This window comes from Adiantum capillus-veneris, chromosome 30 (genome assembly GCF_014529385.1).
Source record: "Adiantum capillus-veneris isolate H3 chromosome 30, ASM1452938v2, whole genome shotgun sequence".
NCBI lineage: Eukaryota > Viridiplantae > Streptophyta > Polypodiopsida > Polypodiales > Pteridaceae > Adiantum > Adiantum capillus-veneris.
This window is the reverse complement of record NC_140960.1, coordinates 14997160-15018435: the sequence shown is the minus strand read 5'-3', so window position 1 is coordinate 15018435 and position 21276 is coordinate 14997160. Positions and strand designations below refer to the sequence as shown.

Genomic DNA, 21276 nt, shown 5'->3' with positions numbered 1-21276 from the left:
TCTGCATACTAAATGACAGTTAATGAACCGTCCAGATTGTCAGCCCCTCCACCAACGACCTTGACGGTTACAAAAACCTACGGATGCAAGGTTAAGAGCATGAGCCTCCTTAACTAGCCTCCACAAAAACATGGGAACGTGAGAATGAGTAAAGAACAATGGCCACAGCAACATGCATAAATCTATAAGACAGTTAGCTCGAGCCTCGAGCTCTGCACAATCAATGCAACATAGAGCTCAGAGGGCTCAGTCTTCTGCACACTATGAAAAATTCACCTTGAAACATTACCTTTAATAAGATAAAACTTCTCATTGACAATGAAAGACCAAATATAACCAAGGGATGTTGAACGAAGCATTCTACTATTAAAACCACCCCAAGGTGATCAATGTTTTCAACCTTTCAATTCAGGTTCATCAACGCTTTTGTCTGGTGCAAAGACACTGAATCAACGAACGAATCAATACGAAACAGATCGCTACAAGCAAGGCCCTGTGCCATGAATGGCATGCCAATTCATTCACTTGACAAATTGGGCACTTCAGCAAGCTAAATCTACCAATGGCATTAGGCATTAAAAACATTAAAGTTAAACAGTCTCTCTCAAATGTACAAGGTTGAAGCCTAGGGCATTAATGCATAAAAGGGATATGGAGGTGCAAGGTTAGAGTCTGCTTTCAACGATGGGTAGCAGGCTGGGAAACTGGCTGTTGAGGCACTGCATATACCATAGGAACTCCACTTACTGCAGGACTAGGTAGCCCCGGTCCAGGTAAAGGCGCTCTAGTCACATAAGGCCCAGCGATTGGAGAAGGCTGGAGTGGTACAGGCGTACCAATAGTCGACCCCCCTGGTCCAACCATGGGAGGGCAAACTGGAGCACCAAAAACAGTAGTCCCTGCGAGATTTGATGGTCCTGGATGTGTAAGAACTGATGCCCTTGCCCCTTTGCCTGTTATTGGTGATTTACTGGCCTCACCAGTATTGTTTACACTCGTAATGTCATGAATACTCGACCTCCTCCTCTCCTTGTTGATAGAATTCAAACGTATGAAATATTTCTGTGCATGGCTCGCAACTTGTGTTGGCGTCCTTGAGATGACAAAATTTCGTGAAATGCTGCGCCAATCCCCCTTTCCATACTTCTCCAAACCCAGCAAGAATAACCTTCACAACACGAGGAATTTGTCAGTTAGCATAAACCTGAAAATTTCAAAGAGAAAAACACCAACTTTCAGCGACCTTAGAGCTCCCTGCCTCGATCCTATTTCTCAACCTCATGCAGAAAAATACTCTTGGAATGAGACTCTGAACTCTTATATATAAAAACAAACCATTTTCTACCGTAAAAACATGTAAAGAACATCAAAAACATGCATTTAATACATCATTTACATCTCTCTCTCTCTCTCTCTCTCTCTCTCTCTCTCTCTCTCTCTCTCTCGCTCAGAGCGAGACCCAGTTCTCTCTCCCTCCGTCCTCCCTTGGGCGAGGGCGGCCTTGTGGGGGGGCGTTACCTCTCAACCCCGCCCTGCTCAAGCTGAGCAGCCCCGGCCCACCTGCAGACGCCTTGCTCAGCCGCGCTTTGCGCCATTACCTCCGTACGCTCTCAAAAGCAGATGTGGTGGGCTAACATCTTGTCACAGTTCCACTTCCAGATTGTCCATGTGCAGGGACAGAAGAACTTGGTGGCAAATGCTTTGTCCCACAAGCCGTTAGTCTTGGCTATTTCCACGATCCATCGTAGAAGCTTCGAGGACATGGTCGATCAATACGCCACAGATCCAGATTTTTCAGATGTATTCAGTCGAATACAGAATGGGGAGGTAGTAGCAGAATATTCCATACGGGATAGCTACTTGTGTGAGGATTAGTGGTGCTAATCCTTTAATTAAGACTTAAAACTTCATACTTAAGATCAAACTGAGACTCAAAAGACAAGAACACTGTTGTTTGATTGATTGAATGATTGCTTGAAAACTGAGTACAATAGGCTCCTTATATAAGAGACGAAGAGGCACAAATGAAAAGACACGTCTCATGGTGAAGAGACATGACTTTAGACATAAAGACACATCCTTTCGGCGAAGAGTCGCAACCGTAGAGTGAAGGGGTGTGACCAGTCGTCGAAGGAGTGTGGCTTTTGGCAAAGAGGCATGTCTCTAGAGCGAAGAGTCGTGACCATCCAAGCGCAGGGGTTCTCCTTGGCATGTTACTACTCGTATCTGCAACTAGGACAAGATGTAATATTGCAACATAGTCACAATCGTGACATTCCCTCCCTCTTCAAAATAAAAGCTAGGGTAGTTGTAGAAACCCCGGGAGAAGGAAATGTATTGTTATTGTGCTTCTGCATCCAAAGCTCAAACTGTTAAATCCCATGTCATGGCATTGTTATTGACCATGACTATTTTGCCAAGCTATAAACTGATCACATCTGCAACTTGTCTCATCTTTGTCAAAAGTATGAGTATCACATCTGCAACTTGATTAGTGCCTTTGTCAAAGTCATTTGTAAATTCGAGCTTTGTCCAAGAAAAGATTGTTTCTTTATCTGCTTCAAGTGAAACTATTGGTAAACTGACTTGAATTTTCTGTTGAGTGATGACCATTGGTTGAAAACTTCCAAGGTAATCCATTGGTTTGTCTGGAGCAGTAAGATCCTCCTGAAGGGATGTCGTAGACTGAGACTGAGTAGTGCTTGAAGGTATATCATCTGTAAAGGTTTATCAATAGAACAAGTTGTGTCTGAAGATTCAATTGCAACGTCTAAAGTCGTCCTGCAAGATTCTGCATTTGATTTATCCTTTGCACCGTTGAAGGTAAGGACTGGAGTCTTCAAGGTTGAAGGATTATCATTCACCACTGCATTGGGTATGTGTTCAGAGACAAAGACTTCATTCTGCAAGGGCAGTGATAAGGCGACTTTTTCTGCCTGGATCACGGCCATAGAAGGGGTTATGTGCTTGTCTGTTGTCACACAAGAACCGGAATCTTTTGAATCTTCAGTTGTTTCAACGAGTATTAAGGCTTCCAATTGAGAAGGGGGAGGTCAAGGGAGTTGTTGCCTCTTAGACCTGTGAAGGATCCTCTTGCACAAGGAAAGAATCAATAAATCTTCAACTTTACCACCATCAGACAAGAAAGACTTAAATGTAGGGCATGGCTCGCAAGGGGGAACTTGTCCAACGTGGCGGTGTTCACAATCGAGTACTCGACTAGGGTCACATATATGTGCCACTAAATCCGTCCATCTTGATATGGATGTTTTCATTTTAAGATGAGATCCTTTGGAAGCTTCATGTTGCTGCTTCTGTTGTTGATGATTCCAATAAGAAGTTGGCTGCTGAGAACTGTAACTTTTCCAAGATTATTCATGCTGATACTTTTGTTGCTCGCACGAAAATACTTTGTGTCTAGTTATCTCTGAGAAACCATGCTTTGGGTGAGAAATTTGAGTTCCGAAGGCTTTTGTTTGAATGGTTCTTCCCAGTCGACCACTGAAGCGTCAAAAGAAGATGGCGGATAAGCAGCATTAGTCATCCGAGAAGCAGTAGGACGACTCCGATAAATGTTTTGCGTATGCATCTTCTCTAAGCGAGTGTGAATTGATGCAAGGCTCTTGGAAAGTGCTACCATCTGCGCTTTGAGAACTGCTATCGGGTCCTCGAGTGGAATAGAGTCGTTGCCATCTTGTAAGTCGGCCATGCTGCCTGCTCAAAGAAAGTGATTGTTTCTCCGATTAGCTTAAGAACTGATACTTCAAGAGCTAAAACAGGGAATTCCGGTACAGGTACCACCTCTGGAACAAGTTCCAACTTTGGGGTAGGAGAATTTGGAATAATTATTGCTTCTTGGCAAGAGAATTTTCTGGTAAAATCTCCGTCTTGAACCTCGTCTACGTACGAGAGATATGGGATAGGTACCCCGAACTCATCAACTGCCATGGGTGTGGTTCCAAAAGCGCACAGAGGGCAACCAGAGGGCCAGCGCCAGAAGATGAGTGAGGGCCAGCGTTGGTTGTTATCGTTCTTTGTTTTTTTTTTTTTTTTAAATGCAAGGTGTCCAAGAATGGGTTCACATGATATGAAGAGGGTACCCAGCCTTGAACTTTGACTTCTTATGGCTTAAAAGTAAGAATGTAGATGTAGACAAAGGAAGAAAGAGATTCACCAGGATTGTAGATGACATTGACATCATATCTTGGTTAGATTTTCTTTTGGACAATTTATATATAATCATCGGCGACTCTCTTTTCAAGCAAACAATTGGTATCCCTATGGGCACCAATTGTGTTGTTTTTCTTGCTAATTTCTATCTTTTTACTTATGAGTTTGATTTTATGGAGCGGCTTGTCCTTGATAACACTTGCCCAATATTTTTGCACAAGTTATGCAATGTAAGATGCTTTGTAGATGATCTTTTTGTTTCTCACGTTCCTTCTTTTCAAGATTTTATGTACTTGAATTTAAGTTCTGTAGATGGAGGAATTTATCCTAAGGGGTTTTGTGAACTTAACTGTACCACAAATAGTGATTGTTGTGCCTTTTTAGACCTTAAGATTTTTCAGACTCCCTTGGGATTTGAAGTAAATATCTATGATAAGCGCCTTGAACCAGAATATGTCAATCTAAATATCATCCGTATGCCTCACATTTCTTCGGACATTTCTCTTTTAGCTAAGTACGGTGTCATTTGCTTTAGATTTTCTCGTCTTTGTTCTAGTAAATCTGCTTTTGTTGTTCAATCTTGCCATCTTATTTCTTTACTAGTTGAAAAAGGATACTCATTCAAAAGAATCATGAAAAACGTTCGTTCATTTTTGCATCGTAGTAAGTTTATTTTTAATGTTTCTTCCTTTGGAATGTTCAAGATAATCAATAGTAAATTCAATAGAAGTGGGGAACTAAAAAGCCCACGTTTGACTTAATAACACCTTATATTGTTGTTTTGATCTCTAGCGCTTCTAGTATTTTTATTATAGCTTGACAAATGCTAGCCTTTCTCATGGCTGAGTATGCCCATCACCTCCGGAGGGTGATAGAAACTCAGCTCGTTGGTTTTATAGAGTACGTTCAAAGCATGAATGACCTCTATACAGACCTACACCTACTCTTGGGCACTGACGACGTGAGTAGGGATGTCATAGCTGTTGTCCAAGGTATGCCTGATAAAGGTGATAATCTTATTCTTCTTGTTTGGACAAGGAGCGCAGTTGAGGTCACATATTGTCAAGTTTGGATCTTTGCTCTTCGTAGGTTTGTAGTAGTATTCATTTTTCGATTTCATACTTAGCTTACCTAAGGACTTAAGAATGTGTTCTTTTAGAAGTTATTGTGTGAAATTTGATTTCTAGGATTAAGTTTTTAAGATGTCTTATACTTTTTTGCTTAAAGTTTAGTACTTGTTTTAAACTAAGTTGCATCATCTTATTTTACGCATGTTTTTTCTAAAAACATTTTTAAGTTAATAATTTTTTGTTTTATCTATTTTTGTTTCGTAGCAAACAAAGTGATTTAGTTTGTTTGTTTTTGTTTTTTCTTTTCTTTTCTTGTGTCCCTTGCTTTTATAGTTTTATGAGTGCTTTATTCCCTCTTATATTTCGTGAGTTCATACTATTCTGAACTTATGAAGCTATATTTTTTTAACAAGGTAAATGGCAAATCATAAGTGGCTGGCTGCATTAAACCTCATCGTAAAAAAGTTTGCAGCATAAAACTCCATGCACGATGAAAAGGCACGAGCAAAGGGCAGCCAGCGAAAGGGCAACTCGGGGCAACGCTGGAAAAAACTGTCATTCTTGGTGGATTGGCTACGTAGACTTCAACCTGTAGATGGGTATTGGGCCAAGCACACTAGAGAGTGTAGAGCATGAGAGAGGGAGAGGCTACCAAGGCATGCCGGGGGAGAGGACTCTTGCAAAGGGATCCGTGGTGCCCTCTCACGAAGAGATGTGCCTGTTGATGTGCAACAATCAGCAAAGGTATTCAGCCGTCGTCAGCATAAGGGAGAGCCACACCCATAAATAGGTACTCATGTATGCGAAAGGGTGCCAACAAGGTGAAGAGGTGCTACCCTTTCACATGAATGGGTGTGAGCAAATCCCAAAGGGATGCCACCCGATGAAGAGACACACAAAACGGCACTAACAGAAGTTTGCCCGAAATTCACCGAGTACTTGGCACGCCGCTCACACACATTTGCATCTCTCTCTATTACTTATGTAAGTAAAACAGAAAAATTCTTGTTACCTCATACACGTATGTGTGTGTACCACCTTTCTTTTGCTTCCATGCAACTCCGGGAAGGGGATAGAGAGTAGCGGCGAGGGTGAGAGGCTCACAACCTTCGGGTCCCGGGAAAAAAACTTGCCCTGATACCATTGTGAGGATTAGTGGTGCTAATCCTATAATTAAGACTTAAAACTTCATACTTAAGATCAAACTGAGACTCAAAAGACAAGAACAATGATGTTTGATTGATTGAATGATTGCTTGAAAACTGAGTACGATAGGCTCCTTATATAGGAGACGGAGAGGCACAAATGAAAAGACATGTCTCATGGTGAAGAGACATGACTTTAGACGTAAAGACACATCCTTTCAGCGAAGAGGTGCAACCATTGGATGAAGAGTCGCAACCGTAGAGTGAAGGGGTGTGACCAGTCGTCCAAGGAGTGTGGCTTTTGGCAAAGAGGCATGTCTCTAGAGCGAAGAATCGTGACCATCCAAGCACAGGGGTTCTCCTTGGTATGTCACTTCTCGTATCTGCAACTAGGACAAGATGCAATACTACAACATAGTCACAATCGTGACAACTTGATGAAGAAAACGATGTTGTGCGTTACACAATCGTTGAGGGAAAAGGTTCTAACCGAATGCCACTGTTGTTACGTGCGCACTTCACTTGCGCCACGTGGACACGCTTTTGCCATAGTCTAGTATGAGTCTTAGCTTAGGACTGAGCTTGGCACCTTTGTGAGCCTCTAGCGTGACGTGCATGTCCAGACCAGTCACGCTTGCATACCCTATCTTGCACAAGAACAATCATTTCATCATCCAGGCATATTACCGCGTTAACCACTTCTTATAAGTCATTTTATTAGAAGTGACTTTTGGAATTCTTTTTGTAAGTTTGTTGGAAAAGTACGTAGAGCAAATTGCTAAAGATCTATAAAAGAAACCCATTGGGCACTCCGTAGAAGCAGAAGAGCCAGGGACAGCAGGAGGCACGCACCACAGCAGATAGGCAGCACCTCAACAGGAGCCCTAGCGTTTCTCAACAGTTCAGCCCAGCATTTTCAGCCATCAGCCACCAGCGTTTTCAGTTTCAGCCCTTAGCCTCGCGGGAACCCACTTTCACCCGGTTGCAAATCCTCGTCATGTTTCCATCTACACCTAGATCAGCATAGCGTTTTTAGTTTTCAGCAGATCAGCCTGACGTTTAGCAGATTAGTAGAGACCAGCCAGCGTTTTGCAATTTCATCCAAATCAGTCAGCGTTTTTGCATTCCCAACCTCGCTCGACTCGGCGGTTGCAGATCAGCCTCGTGGCGGTGCGACAGTAGCAGATCCATAGCAGAACATCGAGCGTTTTCAGTTTTCAGCATTGACGCCGTCTTCGTCGACATCATCATCGTCATCGTCATCACAGATTCCTATCTTGACGACGACACCATCGCCATCGTCATCGCAAATCCCTATCTTAACGACGACACCTTCGTCATCGTTATCCTCGCAGTCCCGGACTTGACGACGACACCATCGTCGACATCGTCACAGTCACCATCTTCGTCGTCGTCGTTGTCGACATCATCGTCATCGACATAGACCAACAGAACCGTCTTTCGACACAGAACCGTCGTGGACTTCACCGTCTTCGAAACAGTACCGTTGTCGACAAAGACCCTTAGTACCTCATCTTTGACATAGACCTCGTTGTCGACCTCCCCGTCTTCGACATAGAACCCGCAGTACCCGTCGTTGGCATCATCGTCTTCGACATAGAACCTCAGTATCCCTTTAGTACCTCAGTACCCAGTACCACAGCATCAGTACCCCTTAGCATCAACATCTCAGCATTCAGTCATTGTAGTAGCATTTGTGCAAGAATAAAGAAAGTACTTGCTTTGGCAACAGAGCAAGGGGGCCCTTGAGGGTTGGGACCCGACATCCCTGTGTCGTCTCTTTATCTCTCTCTTGTCTCTCTCTTTCTTTCAGTTCTCTCAAGTAAAGTAAAGCAACCCTTGTGTTTGTGTGCAGAGTACTAGATCCGAGCAAAATCCTTATTCTCTTCCGCTACACCTAACATTGGTATCAGAGCTTTGTCTGTGCTTCGGCTTCGCAAACTCAAGGGAAGAAACATCAGGAGCCAAGAACCTCAAGAACTCAAGAACCCAAGCAAGACCAAGAACCCAAGGAACCTCTCCCAGAAAAAAAATTTCCTGAAGAATCTTTGAGTCCCGACCATGGACTTACCAGATCCCATCTTCATTACCATGTCTTTTAAGGAAGATCGACATCGGATACACGAGAACCCAGATCTTGAGTACCAAGATCTCCTAGCCTAGTATGCGGATATGGAAGGAGTTGGAGACAGGATCTCTAACCTCTTTTGCATTCGCATTCGCATGTAGCGTGCATAAAGGACTCCGGAACCAAACCTCAATCCATTAGCACCGGTAATATTTTCACCACAATCAGTGTTCGGGGAACAGCTCTTGCTATAGCAGGCAGAGTCAGCACTATCTCGTATAGAGCCCAGGCTGATATTCGACAATCGTAGTAAGGCTGGACAGTGCCCCTTACACGGTGTTTGCATCGCCAGCAATACCAACAGCACCCGCAATACCGTCAATCCCTAGTTTCGAAGGAATTTTCATCGGTGATGCATCCACAGCATCAAAAGCATTCATCAATCAGCATCAAAAGTATAGAAACAAGTTCGGCAGCTGTGCCTCACTTTTAACAAGGGCGGATGTCAGGTGCGCACTTAACTTGCACCACGTGGACACGCTTCTGCCATAGTCTAGCATGAGTCTTAGCTTAGGACGGAGCCTGGCACCTTTGTGAGCCTCTAGCGCGACGTGCATATCCAGGCCAGTCACACTTGCATACCCTCTCTTGCACAAGAACAGTCGTTTAATCATCCACGCATTTTACCGCGTGAACCATAAGTCATTTTATTGAAAGTGACTTTTGGAATTCTTTTTGTAAGTTTGTTGGAAAAGTAGGTAGGGCAAATTGCTAAAGATCTATAAAAGAAACCCATTGGGCACTCAGTAGAAGCAGAAGAGCCAGGGACAACAGGAGGCAGTCACCACAGCAGATAGGCAACACCTCAGCAGGAGCCCTAGCATTTCTCAACAGTTCAGCCCAACGTTTTCAGCCATCAGCCACCAACGTTTTCAGTTTCAGCCTTTAGCCTCGGGAGAACCTGCTCCAACCCGGTTGCAAATCCTCGTCACGTTTCATCTACACCCAGATCAGCATAGCCTTTTTAGTTTTCAGCAGATATCCACAGCAGATAGGCAGTACCTCAGCAGGAGCCCTAGCGTTCTCAACAGTTCAGCCCAACATTTTCGGCCAACAGCCACCAGCGTTTTCAGTTTCATCCCTTAGCCTCGCGAGAACCTGCTCCCACTCGGCTGCAAATCCTCGTCATGTTTCCATCTACACCTTGATCAGCATAGCGTTTTTAGTTTTCAACAGATCAGCCTGGCGTTTAGCAGATTTAGTAGAGACCAGCCAACGTTTTGCAATTTCATCCAGATAAGTCAGCGTTTTTGCATTCCCAGCCTCGCTCGACTCGGCAGTTGCAAATTAGCCCCGTGGCGGTGCGACAATAGCAGATCCATAGCATAATATCTAGCGTTTTCAGTTTTCAGCATTGACGCCATCATCGTCGACATCGTCATCACAGATCCCTACGACACCATCGCCATCGTTATCGCAGATCCCTATCTTGGCGATGACACCTTCGTCATCGTCATCGCAGTCCTGGACTTGACGACGACACCATCGTCGTCATCGTCACAGTCACCATCGTCATCGTCATTATTGTCGACATCATCGTCGTCGACATAGACCAGCAGAACCGTCTTCGACACAGAACCATCGTGGACACAGTATTGTCGTCGACTTCATCGTCGTCGACAAAGATCCTTAGTACCTCGTCGTCGACTTCATCGTCTTCGACATAGACCTTGTCGTCGACCTCCCCGTCTTCGACATAGAACCGAAAGTACCCGTCGTCGGCATCACCGTCTTCGACATAGAACCTCAGTACCTCAGTACCTAGTACCATAGCATCAGTACCCCTTAGCATCAGCATCTCAACATCCAGTCATTCTAGTAGCATTTGTGCAAGAATAAAGAAAGTACTTGCTTTGGCAACAGAGCAAGGGGGTCCTTTGTAAGGTGCAGCGGAAGTGAATGTTGAACTTTTCTCAAGATGAGTGCTCCGAACTGTGCTCAAGGGTTCCTTTTAGTTACAGAAGGGAAAGCCTTCCGTTCCTTTAGTTAGAGAGTGCAAATGATCACAAACAAAGTGGTAAACACTATGAATGAAGGTGCTAAGACTGAGAGAGAGAGACAGAGAAGAATACGACACCACAATGTTGTCAACCCCTCCTCCAAGAACCCCACTCTCTGTGGCGGGAGAGGTATATGCTATTGATTGCACAATCCTCGTACATTGGTCTAAATGCAATGGACTCGACGACGATGATGACAACGACGAGACAGGCTGAAAACTGAAAACGCTAGGGGCTGAAATCTACAAATCTTGTATCTGCTGAATTCTGACTCTATGTCAATGACGACGGCAATGACGACGATGCGCTGTAAAACGCAGATGCTGAAATCTGCGAATAGCCGGCTGAATCTGCAAACACTTGCTGATCTGACCATGCAGCGAGGATCTGCTACGGGAAGGTGAGATCTGCGAGGTTCAAAGGCAGCGGTGCTGAATCTAACTCCTGAAAATGCAAATCGCTGATGCAAATGGAAGTTCTGCCGCCAAGAAACTGCAAACGCTAGGGCTGTTCCCAAAACGCTAGGGCCGGTGATGGTACCTGCTGCAAAATGCTAGAGAATCTGCTAACGCCAGGCTGATCTGCAACTTGCAAAAGGCTGGGGCTGATCTGCAGTTGATGAAAACGCTGGGCTGTTCTTGATGGCTGGAAACGCTAGGTTGTCCTGCCGCGGGTCTTACTGAGAAGATGCACTGTCAAACACTTGGTCCTTGCTGCCTCTTCTGCCAGAAAGTGCTAGCGCTAGCTTTTCTTATATACTTGCTTAGCCAATTTTCCCTACCCATTTTCCCAACAAAGTTAGTTAATAATAATAAGTGAAAAACGGCTAAAATAGGGAAAATGGGTTCTATGCATTGTAAAATGCTCACGATGGATTCTGATGGTAATGCTGATAATCATGCTATGTGCAACCAGAGGATATGCAACCACTCTAAGTGTCGGGCCATGCACGGCCTGCGAGCAGACTCACAAAGGTGCCAGAACACTTCTTAAGCTGACCTGAACCCTAGTCATGAAGTAGCCTGTCCACATGCACATAGGGTTAGATATACACGTGACATTCCCTCCTTTTTAAAGTGAGGAACTGGTACAGAACTGTATGGCGTCGAGAGAGATCACCAACAATGTCTGGATGAATCCTAGGAAGGACTCTTCGCCGGCCCACTCTGATGTGTGGGTCGTGCGATACTTAAACTTCATAAAGGTCTGCAACGCTTGCTTCTTTGGGCCGCGCCGAAAGCGACACAAAGTCATTTGTGGCTGCGTCAAAGCTCCAACTTCGACTATAGTCGTGGATCTACCTTCTTCAAGAATCTCCGAAGAGGAAAATTCCTAAAACCACTTCCAACACAAAAACATGAACATACCCATTCCATGTAAAGTGACTGAAAAAATTCTAGTCTTCTTTAAAGATTGTGCATGCAATGTACATGAACAAAGAGACGGAGTGCCAAACCGTTCATCAAACACACGCAAAAATTGGAATCGAAACTTGTCTCTGATCTAAATCTATCATTTGTGGCAAATCACAATGGAAATGCCGATGCTTGATGCTCAATCCTTCTTGTGCTCTTTCAGATATTGTGTCATGCCAAGGAAGAGACATGGAGTGTGAATTCCTTGAATGCAAACATTTCACTTTTCATGAGTAATCCACATACATATGTTGCTAAATTGGCTTTGTCTGACATAAAAATAATTCTAAATAAATTATTGGATTTAAAAGTGAGAGGGTTTTCTCGCTTGAACTCCAAGAAAAATAATTCTAAATGAATTATTGGACTTTTAAGTGAGAGGGTTTTTCTCACTGGACATAGGAGTACAGAGTATTCCTAGTGCGTCATTCAAAGTAATGAGGGAGCACTGAGAACAGGAATATCTGTAAGGCCACCAGGAACGGGTACTTCTGATGCATCACATCGGATGGGTGCCAAGGAGCATCGGAAAGAAGTATCCGATGTCGTGACACATCAAACCCTATGTGTCCGTGGACAAGCTACTTCATAACAAGGGTTCCGTCAGTCCAATCAGTTTAGATTAGAAGTGTTCTGGCACTTTTGTGAGTCTGTTCGCAGACCGTGCATGCCTAAGCACTTAGTGTAGATGCATATCCTCTGGTTGCACACAGCATGATCATAAGCATACCGATCAAATTCCATCAGAATCCTTCAGGGGAATTTTCCAGTGCATTTAACTTATTTTCTCTATTTTTGACATTTTTCACTTATTATTTTTAAGTGACTTTTGTTGGAAAGTAGGTAGGGCAAATTGACTAAGTTTATATATAAGCAAACCTAGGCTAGCACTAATTGGCAAAAGAGGCAGCAGGAGCTCCTTGCTCAACAGGCAACTTCTCAGCAAGATCCCCCCCTTGGTGGCGTTTTCTCCTCCAAGCAAGAAGACCTTCCCCTAGCATTTTCATCAGCAAGTTAGCATCGCCAGAAGACCTCAGCCCTAGCGTTTTTGATCCAGTTGCATCGCAAGACAACCTCATGGCCTAGCGTTTTCCCAGAAGCCCAAATCACCCCATTGCATGGCGTTTTCAGCAGATACAACACCAACAGTTTTTCAGCCTTTGAACCCCTAAAGACCAGCAGATTTCAGCCACAAGGATCAGCCCACAGTAGCGTTTTTGGTTCCGGTGATTTTCAGCCATTAGCGTTTTTGGGACAGCAGCAAATCAGCCTCAGATTTCAGCCAGTAGCGTTTTTGGACAGCAGTACAAAAGCGTCAATTTTCAGCCCTTAGATCGGTCTCGTCATCCCCGTCGTCGACATCGACCTAGCCTAGACTTGCATCAGTCACATGCATCCTCTTTGTACCAATTTGTGCAATCAATAGTAGACCACTCTCGCCGACGAGAGTGGGGCCTTCGGAGGAGGGTTTTACAACGCCTCTGGTGTCGTATTCTCTTCTCTCTCTATCTCTGAGTCTCATGCACTTCCATTCACTGTGTCCATTCACTTTGTTTGTGTCCATTGCACTCTCTCACTAAAGGAACGGAAGGCTCTCCCTTCCGTAAGTAAAAGGAACCTTGAGCACAGTTCGGAGCACTCATCATAAGCAAAGTTCAAACATTCATTCTGTTGCACCTTACATCCGACCATCCGGGAACGGACATCTCTAATGCATCATAGGATGGGTGACAGAGCATCGCGAAGGAGATTGTACCGTAAATTCGATACGAAAGGACTAGGTGATGGGTATTCCTGATGCGTCACAAGGTGGGTGACAGGTGCATCGGAAAGGGAATATCCATAGTCAGGAGGAAATTCCGAACTGTGTTAGAATTGTGCACAAGGAAAAGCAAGCACTTGTATGAAGATGGGTTCAGAGGAAACTTTTGAGAAAAAACGGATGCTTTCTGAGAAAGCGGGATTGCTTTTCAGGAAAGCAGATGCTTTTCCACGAGGAAGTCTATGTCTGCATTGCAAATGTGCATGTGATTGCATCCACGGACGCCTGGGAAGTATTGTGAAAGCATTGTTTTCAACTTATAAGGTTTTATTGAGTTTTTAGACAGATTCAGAACATGTTTAAAAGGTGACTGGCCGCCCACTTAATAAGTGGGCAGCCTATGATTAAATGAAGCAGTAAAACCAGCCAGCGATTTTTTTCTCTTTTTCTGGCAGCATAGCCAAATTATTTTATTTTATTTTTTTAAAAATGAAAAACGGCCGCGATCTCTATGCGAGCAGCCAATGCTCTGCTATCTTTGCTGTGGCCAAGGATCTATAAAAGCATCACACGCCCTCTCCCGACAAGATCAATTTTGGCAAGAAGAAGATGCTACTGCAAATTTCATCCGCAAAGAAGACGTTGCCGGTGATGCCCATGGCTGCCCCAAGTGTACCAGATGTCGCCAGGACACAGTGCGCGAGTTCTCTTGCGAAGAAGTGCCTACAGAGCGTGTTTCCATCGCGACAAGCTGCTGTTTTTCTCTGTTTTCAGCCCATAAACGTTGTAGACGAGGCTGATTCACGAGAAGGAACCTGAGAACACACCTCTTTTGTGTGTAGGATTGGAAGAGAGGATTTTCTATGTAGAAATCTCTTTCGGGGAATTGCTTTTCGACAACCGAGTTGCATTTCGAGCGTCAAGACTTTGAAGGTAACGATTTTCATGTTATGATCTCTAAGTAATTGTTTGTAGGTGTACTTCCTCTTAGTGAGGGAGTAGGAGCAGAGAAAGCGCTCTGAGGAATTAGAGCCAGATCAGCCCAAGGGTTTCGTACCCGAGTTTGGGAAGTAGATCCACGGATCCGAGAGAGGTAGTCTCTCGAGTTGTGATCCGGAGGTTGAGATTCCCAAGTATCAAAGTTGTTCTGCGGGAAGAGGACTCTGGAAACAGAGTTAGAAAAGAGTTGCAAGGATGCCGTGCCCAGAGTCTGGAAGGTGAGATCCAGAGGCGAGAACCCTTGGTTCTCGAGGATTTGGAATAAGGAACAGAAGTTCCTTGGAATAGGGTTTTGCCCTAGGAATAGGAAGCTGAGGCTTTTGGGAACCATCGAGTCCTTTTCTAGAACAAACGTGGTAATACGTTCGGTTCAAGTGCTTGTATAGACTTCTCCTCAATAATAAAAATACTATTACGAGGGGGGGACCAGCCCATCTTCTGGTCCCCAGTACTGTGTCGATCCTCTCTCTCTCTCTCTCTCTCTCTCTCTCTCTCTCTCTCTCTCTCTCTCTCTCTCTCTCTCTCTCTCTATATATCCTTTGGCTTCAGTATTAAGTGATAAATTCTATTTATCCGAGTGTATTTTATATTGTGATGCACTCCCGTTTGTGACAGTGGTCAGAGCATGGTCTCCTCTCTTTCTCTGTAAAAGAGGTCGACTCTCGGAAGATACGGGAAGAAGCCATGACAAGCCAAGAGAGAAGTAAGCAGGCGGAGACCTAAGTCCTGCAGGAAAAGCTCGCAGAGTTGGGAAAATTCTTCTCTCTGCAAGAAGTTGACACAAGACTTGGGATTCTCTAAGAAGGCGACAAGAGCATGATGCTCAAGAACCTAGAGAATCCAAGGAGCGGAATGCTCAAGATCCTTCAGAATCCAGAAAATATCCATGGACATCAATCCAGAACCATAGCCATGAAATACCATCGTTCCGGGAAGGATATGAAGGTCTCTAGACCTAGGAACACTTCAATCAAGTTTGATACTTTTGACGGAAGGGAAGATGTCCCGAAAGCTATCGCTTTTGTTTGATTTGAAGTTTCCTTTGCAAATGGCAATTTCTAAAAGGCGTCGAAGGTGAGACATGTGACCAAACAACTCAAGGGATTACAAGTACTTGGTGCTATACCAAAGCTCTGCAAGGAACTTATAACAAGACTTGGATTCAATTTAAGGCTGAATTTTCCGACATTTTTTTTTTCCCCTCTACGCTTTGAGGAAGGCATCCAAGAATATTGGGATCGGTTGCCCAATAGGAACACGAGCGAGTCAAAGCAAGTAGTGGTTCACTCTTGCCCACGGTACCTCCACTCTTGATCCTCTCTGTGGAAGGAAAGATGAAATTCAACGAAGGACTATTGCCCGAATTTTGTAGACGCATCTGCAAGATACTTTGCAACAGATGGGGGAGTCGGCAATAAAAGCTGAGAGTGTACACCTTAGTGTACATCGAATCTCACCCCCTCAGTGGGACGGGAACCATTGAACACAGAAACATCAAATTTTTGTTCTCTCTCCTCCACGGATATGTGGCTATCCGAAGAAAGTTTGGAGTAAGGGAATTCAAATTGACCCCTGAGATTTTGAACACAAGACCCTCTAACTTTAAGTGAGAGGGCAAGTCTTTGATCAAAGTTACCTCTTTGAGGAAGTTACAAGTGCATTTTCTTTTTCGCACGAGGAATGCATATGTCTAACGAGGACTGATCACTCTTGAGTGTTTATGAGAGTAGGGTTGAGTGAGAACATTGTTTTATACAATAAAGTGATTTGCTTAACCATCCGGAAGGTCCATGATTAATCTGGTATCCTGTCACGTGACACATCTAACCCTATGTGTCCGTGGGCAAGCTACACCATAACAGGGTTTCCGTCAAGTTCAGTCGGTTTAGATTAGAAGTGATCTAGCACTTTTGTGAGTCTATTCGTAGACCGTGCATGCCCAATCACTCAATGTAGATGCATATCCTCTAGTTGCACACTGCATAAGCATAAGCATTTCCATCAAATTCCATCAGAGTCAGTTTGGAGATTTTTCCAGTGACTTTATCCTATTTTTGACATTTTTCACTTATTTATTAAGTGACTTTTGTTGGGAACTCAGTAGGGCGAATTGGGTAAGTTAATATATAAGCAAACCCAAGTTAGCACAATAGGGCAGATGAGCAAGGAGCACAGCGGGCTTCCAAGCAATAGGTGTTCCCTCCCTCTCTCAGCAAGACCCTCCCCAAGACACCTTGGTGAGGCCACTCCACTTTCAGCCCATCAGCGTTTGGATCGCCATCAAGCCTTCCTCTCCCCTTGGCGTTTTCCTCATTGCAGCCATCGCCATCAAGCTCCTTTCCCTGGCGTTTTTCCCCCCTTCAGGCAGCCCAAACCCTGGCGTTTTTGGAACGCCAACACTCAGCAGAAACCAGCGTTTTACACCAGGAAATTCAGCCCCTAAAGCGCAGCCTTGCCTTGCAATTCTCCAGCGTTTTCAGCCTACGATCACAGCAGTAAAAACGCAGCCAAAGCCTAGCTTCATCAGCGTTTTTTATCAGCCCTCACTCCCTTGCCAACACCAGGGATTTTCAGCCATATAAAGCAGCCCCAAGATCACCCAGATCCTAAGCATTTTCCCCCTTGTGGACAGCAGATAGAAGAGGACCAAATTCAGCCCTAAGGTCATCATCGTCGTCATCGACATAGCCCCCATTTGCATCAGTCCATGCATCATCATTGTACACCTTTGTGCAATCAAAATTAGACCACTCTCGCCGACGAGAGTGGGGCCTTCGGAGGAGGGTTTTACAACCTCTCGGGTATCGTATCTCTGTTCTCTCGTTCTCTCAGTCTCATTCACTTGCACGCACAATATCCACTCACTTTGTTCGTGATCATAGCACTCTCCATAAGACGGAAGGCTCTCTCCTTCCCTAAGAACTAAAAGGAACCTTGAGCAAATAAAGATCACTAATCTTGAGAAAATACAACATTCATTCCGCTGCAGCTTACATTGGTATCAGAGCTTTGAAAGTGTTCTGCATTACTCAAGGAAAGAACCACAAGAACCACAAGAATTTTTTTTGCTTGTTGAGGTCGCACGAACCCAAGTTTACTTGGGCGTGTCGATTCCTAATCGTGTTTTGTTGAAGATTGACAGGAATCCCAAGAAAGAAGGGCTTGTCCAACCTCCCCTTGTGTCTATTTTCACTCATTGAGAGTGGACCGTGCACTTAGCGGCCGGCCAATCGACGTGAGGTGGGAAAAAGCAACCTTGCTGTGAACGCAAGGCCGCCAAGGGGTGTGCCCGCGGAAAAGAGTAGAACTCGGGTGAAGAGAAGATCCTTCTCCAACGCGATTTGCAAGCAAAAGAAACCCTCAAGAATCAAGTTCCTCGTGAACTTAAGAACCAAAAATCCTAGTGCATGGTCGTCACCCGAAGCGGAATGGATACTTCGCATACAGGTGATGAGCATGAGAGAGGCGACGAAGGATTCTCTGTCACAAAACGGGAGCGTACACGAGCACTTAGAAAATCTGAAAATTATAATTCTTTGAAAACATGAGAGAAGGGAGAAGATCGACACAGTATTGGGGACCAGAAGATGGGCTGGTCCCCCCCCCCCGTTAAGAGTATTCTTTTATTCAGGGAGAATCCTTATACAAGCATGAGAACCCGAGGAAACCCCTCCGTTCTGTAATCTTAGACCTGAAGGTCGTGCTTTCCCGTAAAGGGCTTGGGCACAAGGCCGTTCTTTCCCGTAAGGGACTTAGGCGCGAAGCCGTACTTTCCCGTAAGGGACTTAGGCGTGAAGCCGTACTTCTCGTTAAGGGCCTTCCCGTAAGACGGGAGATTCCTGCAAAACAAACCACACAAACACGAGACAACAATTCGTATGGCGAATCCACAATAGATACCTGTCGCTCTTGCGCGGGAAAAAGCGACTTCCGTGCTTCGTAGTCTCGCGATCTCTTGCGGCAGAGTCTTCTCTTGCTAACGTTGGTACCCCCTTTGAGTGAGGGCAAGTGGTGCTTTTATAGCTCCCTGGCCACGGCACGAATAGCTGCTCGTGTAGAGATCGAGGCCGGTTTTTTTTTTTTTTTTTTTTTTTTTGCGCTGTTCTACCCAAAATAGGGAGAGAGAATTCGCTGGCTGGTTTTGTTGCTTTATCTTCTAAGTGACTGCCCACTTACTAAGTGGGCGGCCGGCATATTTTAAAATTGTTCTGAGCCTGCCCAAAAACTCAATAAAACCTTATAAGTTAAAACCAATGCATTTCACAACACTTCCCAGGCGTCCCTCGATGCAACCACCTGCACGAATGCAATGCAAACATAGATTCCTCGCGGGAAAGCGTCTGCCTTCCCGCGATTGTTCCTGCTTTTTGTAAAAAGCTTCATTGAACCCATCTTTATTCTTGTGCTTGCGTTCTTACGCGTATTTTCGTACTCAGTTCGGATTTCCTCCTTAGCCTACGGGATGCCCCCTTACTGATGCACCCGTCACCCATCATGTGACGCATCAGGGGCACTCGTAACCCGGCCCTTTCCACCGAACGTACGGAAACTCCTTCGTGATGTTTACCGTCACCCATCGAATGACACATCAGAGTTGTCCGTTCCTGATGGCAGTTCCTGTAGCTACAATCTTTTAACAGTTCTTAGTGCACATCATAAAATATCCTAAAAAAGAAATTTATCTTAAAAAATAAGAAAATAGTCCAATTAGCAACATCCCTCTGGCTTCTAAATAGTTGACCTGAATTGTAGTGCTTGGATATATACCCCTAGTATCTCGGGATAAGCTGCTAATTCCTCCTGCGTCATCCACTGAGCATCTAGATTTGAATAGTTCTTAAACTTAACCAAATACTTCCGTGTTATCTTCCCGGATTTGAGAGACCGCTCCTGATGACTTACTATCTGCTCCGGTTGGAGTATTTCTTCTGTTTCCTCAACCTCAAGAGGTTCCTCAGCACTAGGCTGGCTTGGAGGCGGTCCCATATACGGCCGGAGTAAACTGACATGGAAAGTATTATGGATCTTCCAATTAAGCGGTCGCTCTATTCGGAGGATGACATCGTTCACTCGCTCAGTGATCTTAAACGGCCCATAGTAACGGGTAGAAAGTTTTACCACCTTCCCCTTATGAGACGCTTGTTTCTTAAGTCTTGCCTTCTCAAACTTGAGTAAGACTAACTGTCCGACTGTTAAGTCTAGATTCCTTCTGTGCTTGTCTGCAGCTTTCTTATGCTTTTCCTCAGAGCGTAGAATAGCTCTCCTAACTTGCCCGTAGGCGGTGTCCAAATCCCGGACAAACTCATCTGCTGCAAAGATCTTATCCTTAATTAAAAGGATGGGTGGAAGCAAAGGCTTACCATAGAGAATCTCAAAAGGTGCTTTCCCCATCGATGAGTGTATGGTATTGTTATACGCATACTCGACAAGAGGCAAATATTTCTCCCAGTCAGATTGCCGGTCTGACACATAAGCTTTTAACATATCCAATACTGTGGAATTGGCTATCTCACTTTGCCCGTCTGTTTGAGGATGGTAGGCAGATGAAAAATTCAGCTTTGTACCAAGATTATCCATCAAGGCACGCCAAAAATTTCCTGTCATGCGAGGATCTCGATTGCTCACAATAGACTTAGGCATTCCATGATGCTTAAAGATCTGTGCTAGAAAGACCCTAGCCATATGATCTGCTTTGATTGTTTTCTTGACTGGTATAAAGTGTGCTTGCTTGCTAAACCTGTCCACAATGGTCCAGATCGTGTCATTTCCAGTCTAAGTTCTAGGGAGGTCCATGATGAAGTCCATGGCAATACTTTCCCAAGGTTCATTAGGCACAGGCAAAGGGTGTAGCAACCCAGGCGTCTTATGCCGATCATACTTCACTTTTTGGCAAACCAAGCATTCCCTGACATACTTATCAATGTCTACTTTAAGACTAGGCCAAAAGAAATATCTTTCCATTGCTAAGGTCGTAGAGAGAATACCCCGATGACCCGCATAAGGCGAAGCGTGTGCTTCATCCATGATCTTCTTTCTTAATGGTTCCACCGCACATATGGCCTGATGGTGGTAGAGATAACCGTCCCGAATGGAATAGGGAAACTCATTCTCTCCACGATGTAGCTTTCCCCAAATGGTGGATAAGTCTGGATCATTCGGATACAAATCCGGTAGTGCTTCTAATTCTTGGTGATACACCGAAGTGATAGCGTTCACCCTTGGCCGCCTAGACAATGCATCTGCGACCACATTCTTGCTCCCAGCCGTGTGAAGGATCTGGAAGTGAAACATAGACAAAAAGTTTGCCCATCTCATCTGCTTCTCAGATAGTTTCCTTTGCGTAGGAAAATACCGCAAACTCTGGTGATCAGTCTTGATCACAAAATCCGCTCCTAGCAGATAGTACTTCCAGTTGGATAAGGCGTGAATCACAGCTCTGAGTTCCTTTTCGTAGATTGATGCATGCAACTCTGCATCCTTAAGCCGTCTGCTTTCATAAGCCACTGCATGGCCTTCTTGGTTTAACACTGCTCCGATGCAATCGCCTGAAGCATCGCAGTGAACCT

At 44.7% G+C, this 21276-nt stretch overlaps 1 protein-coding gene across 1 annotated transcript in view; it reads right to left on the bottom strand.

Annotated features, from left to right (window-relative positions):
* Nucleotides 1–437: 437 nt before the first annotated feature.
* Nucleotides 438–21276, bottom strand: part of LOC147417578 (transcription factor SRM1-like) — a 70910-nt gene continuing 50071 nt past the window's right edge. Inside the window, exon 3 of the mRNA XM_086506430.1 lies at nt 438–1168. Within this exon, the coding sequence (XP_086362556.1) occupies nt 679–1168 (490 nt within the window). The 3' untranslated portion in view covers nt 438–678. The remainder of the gene's footprint in view (nt 1169–21276) is intronic.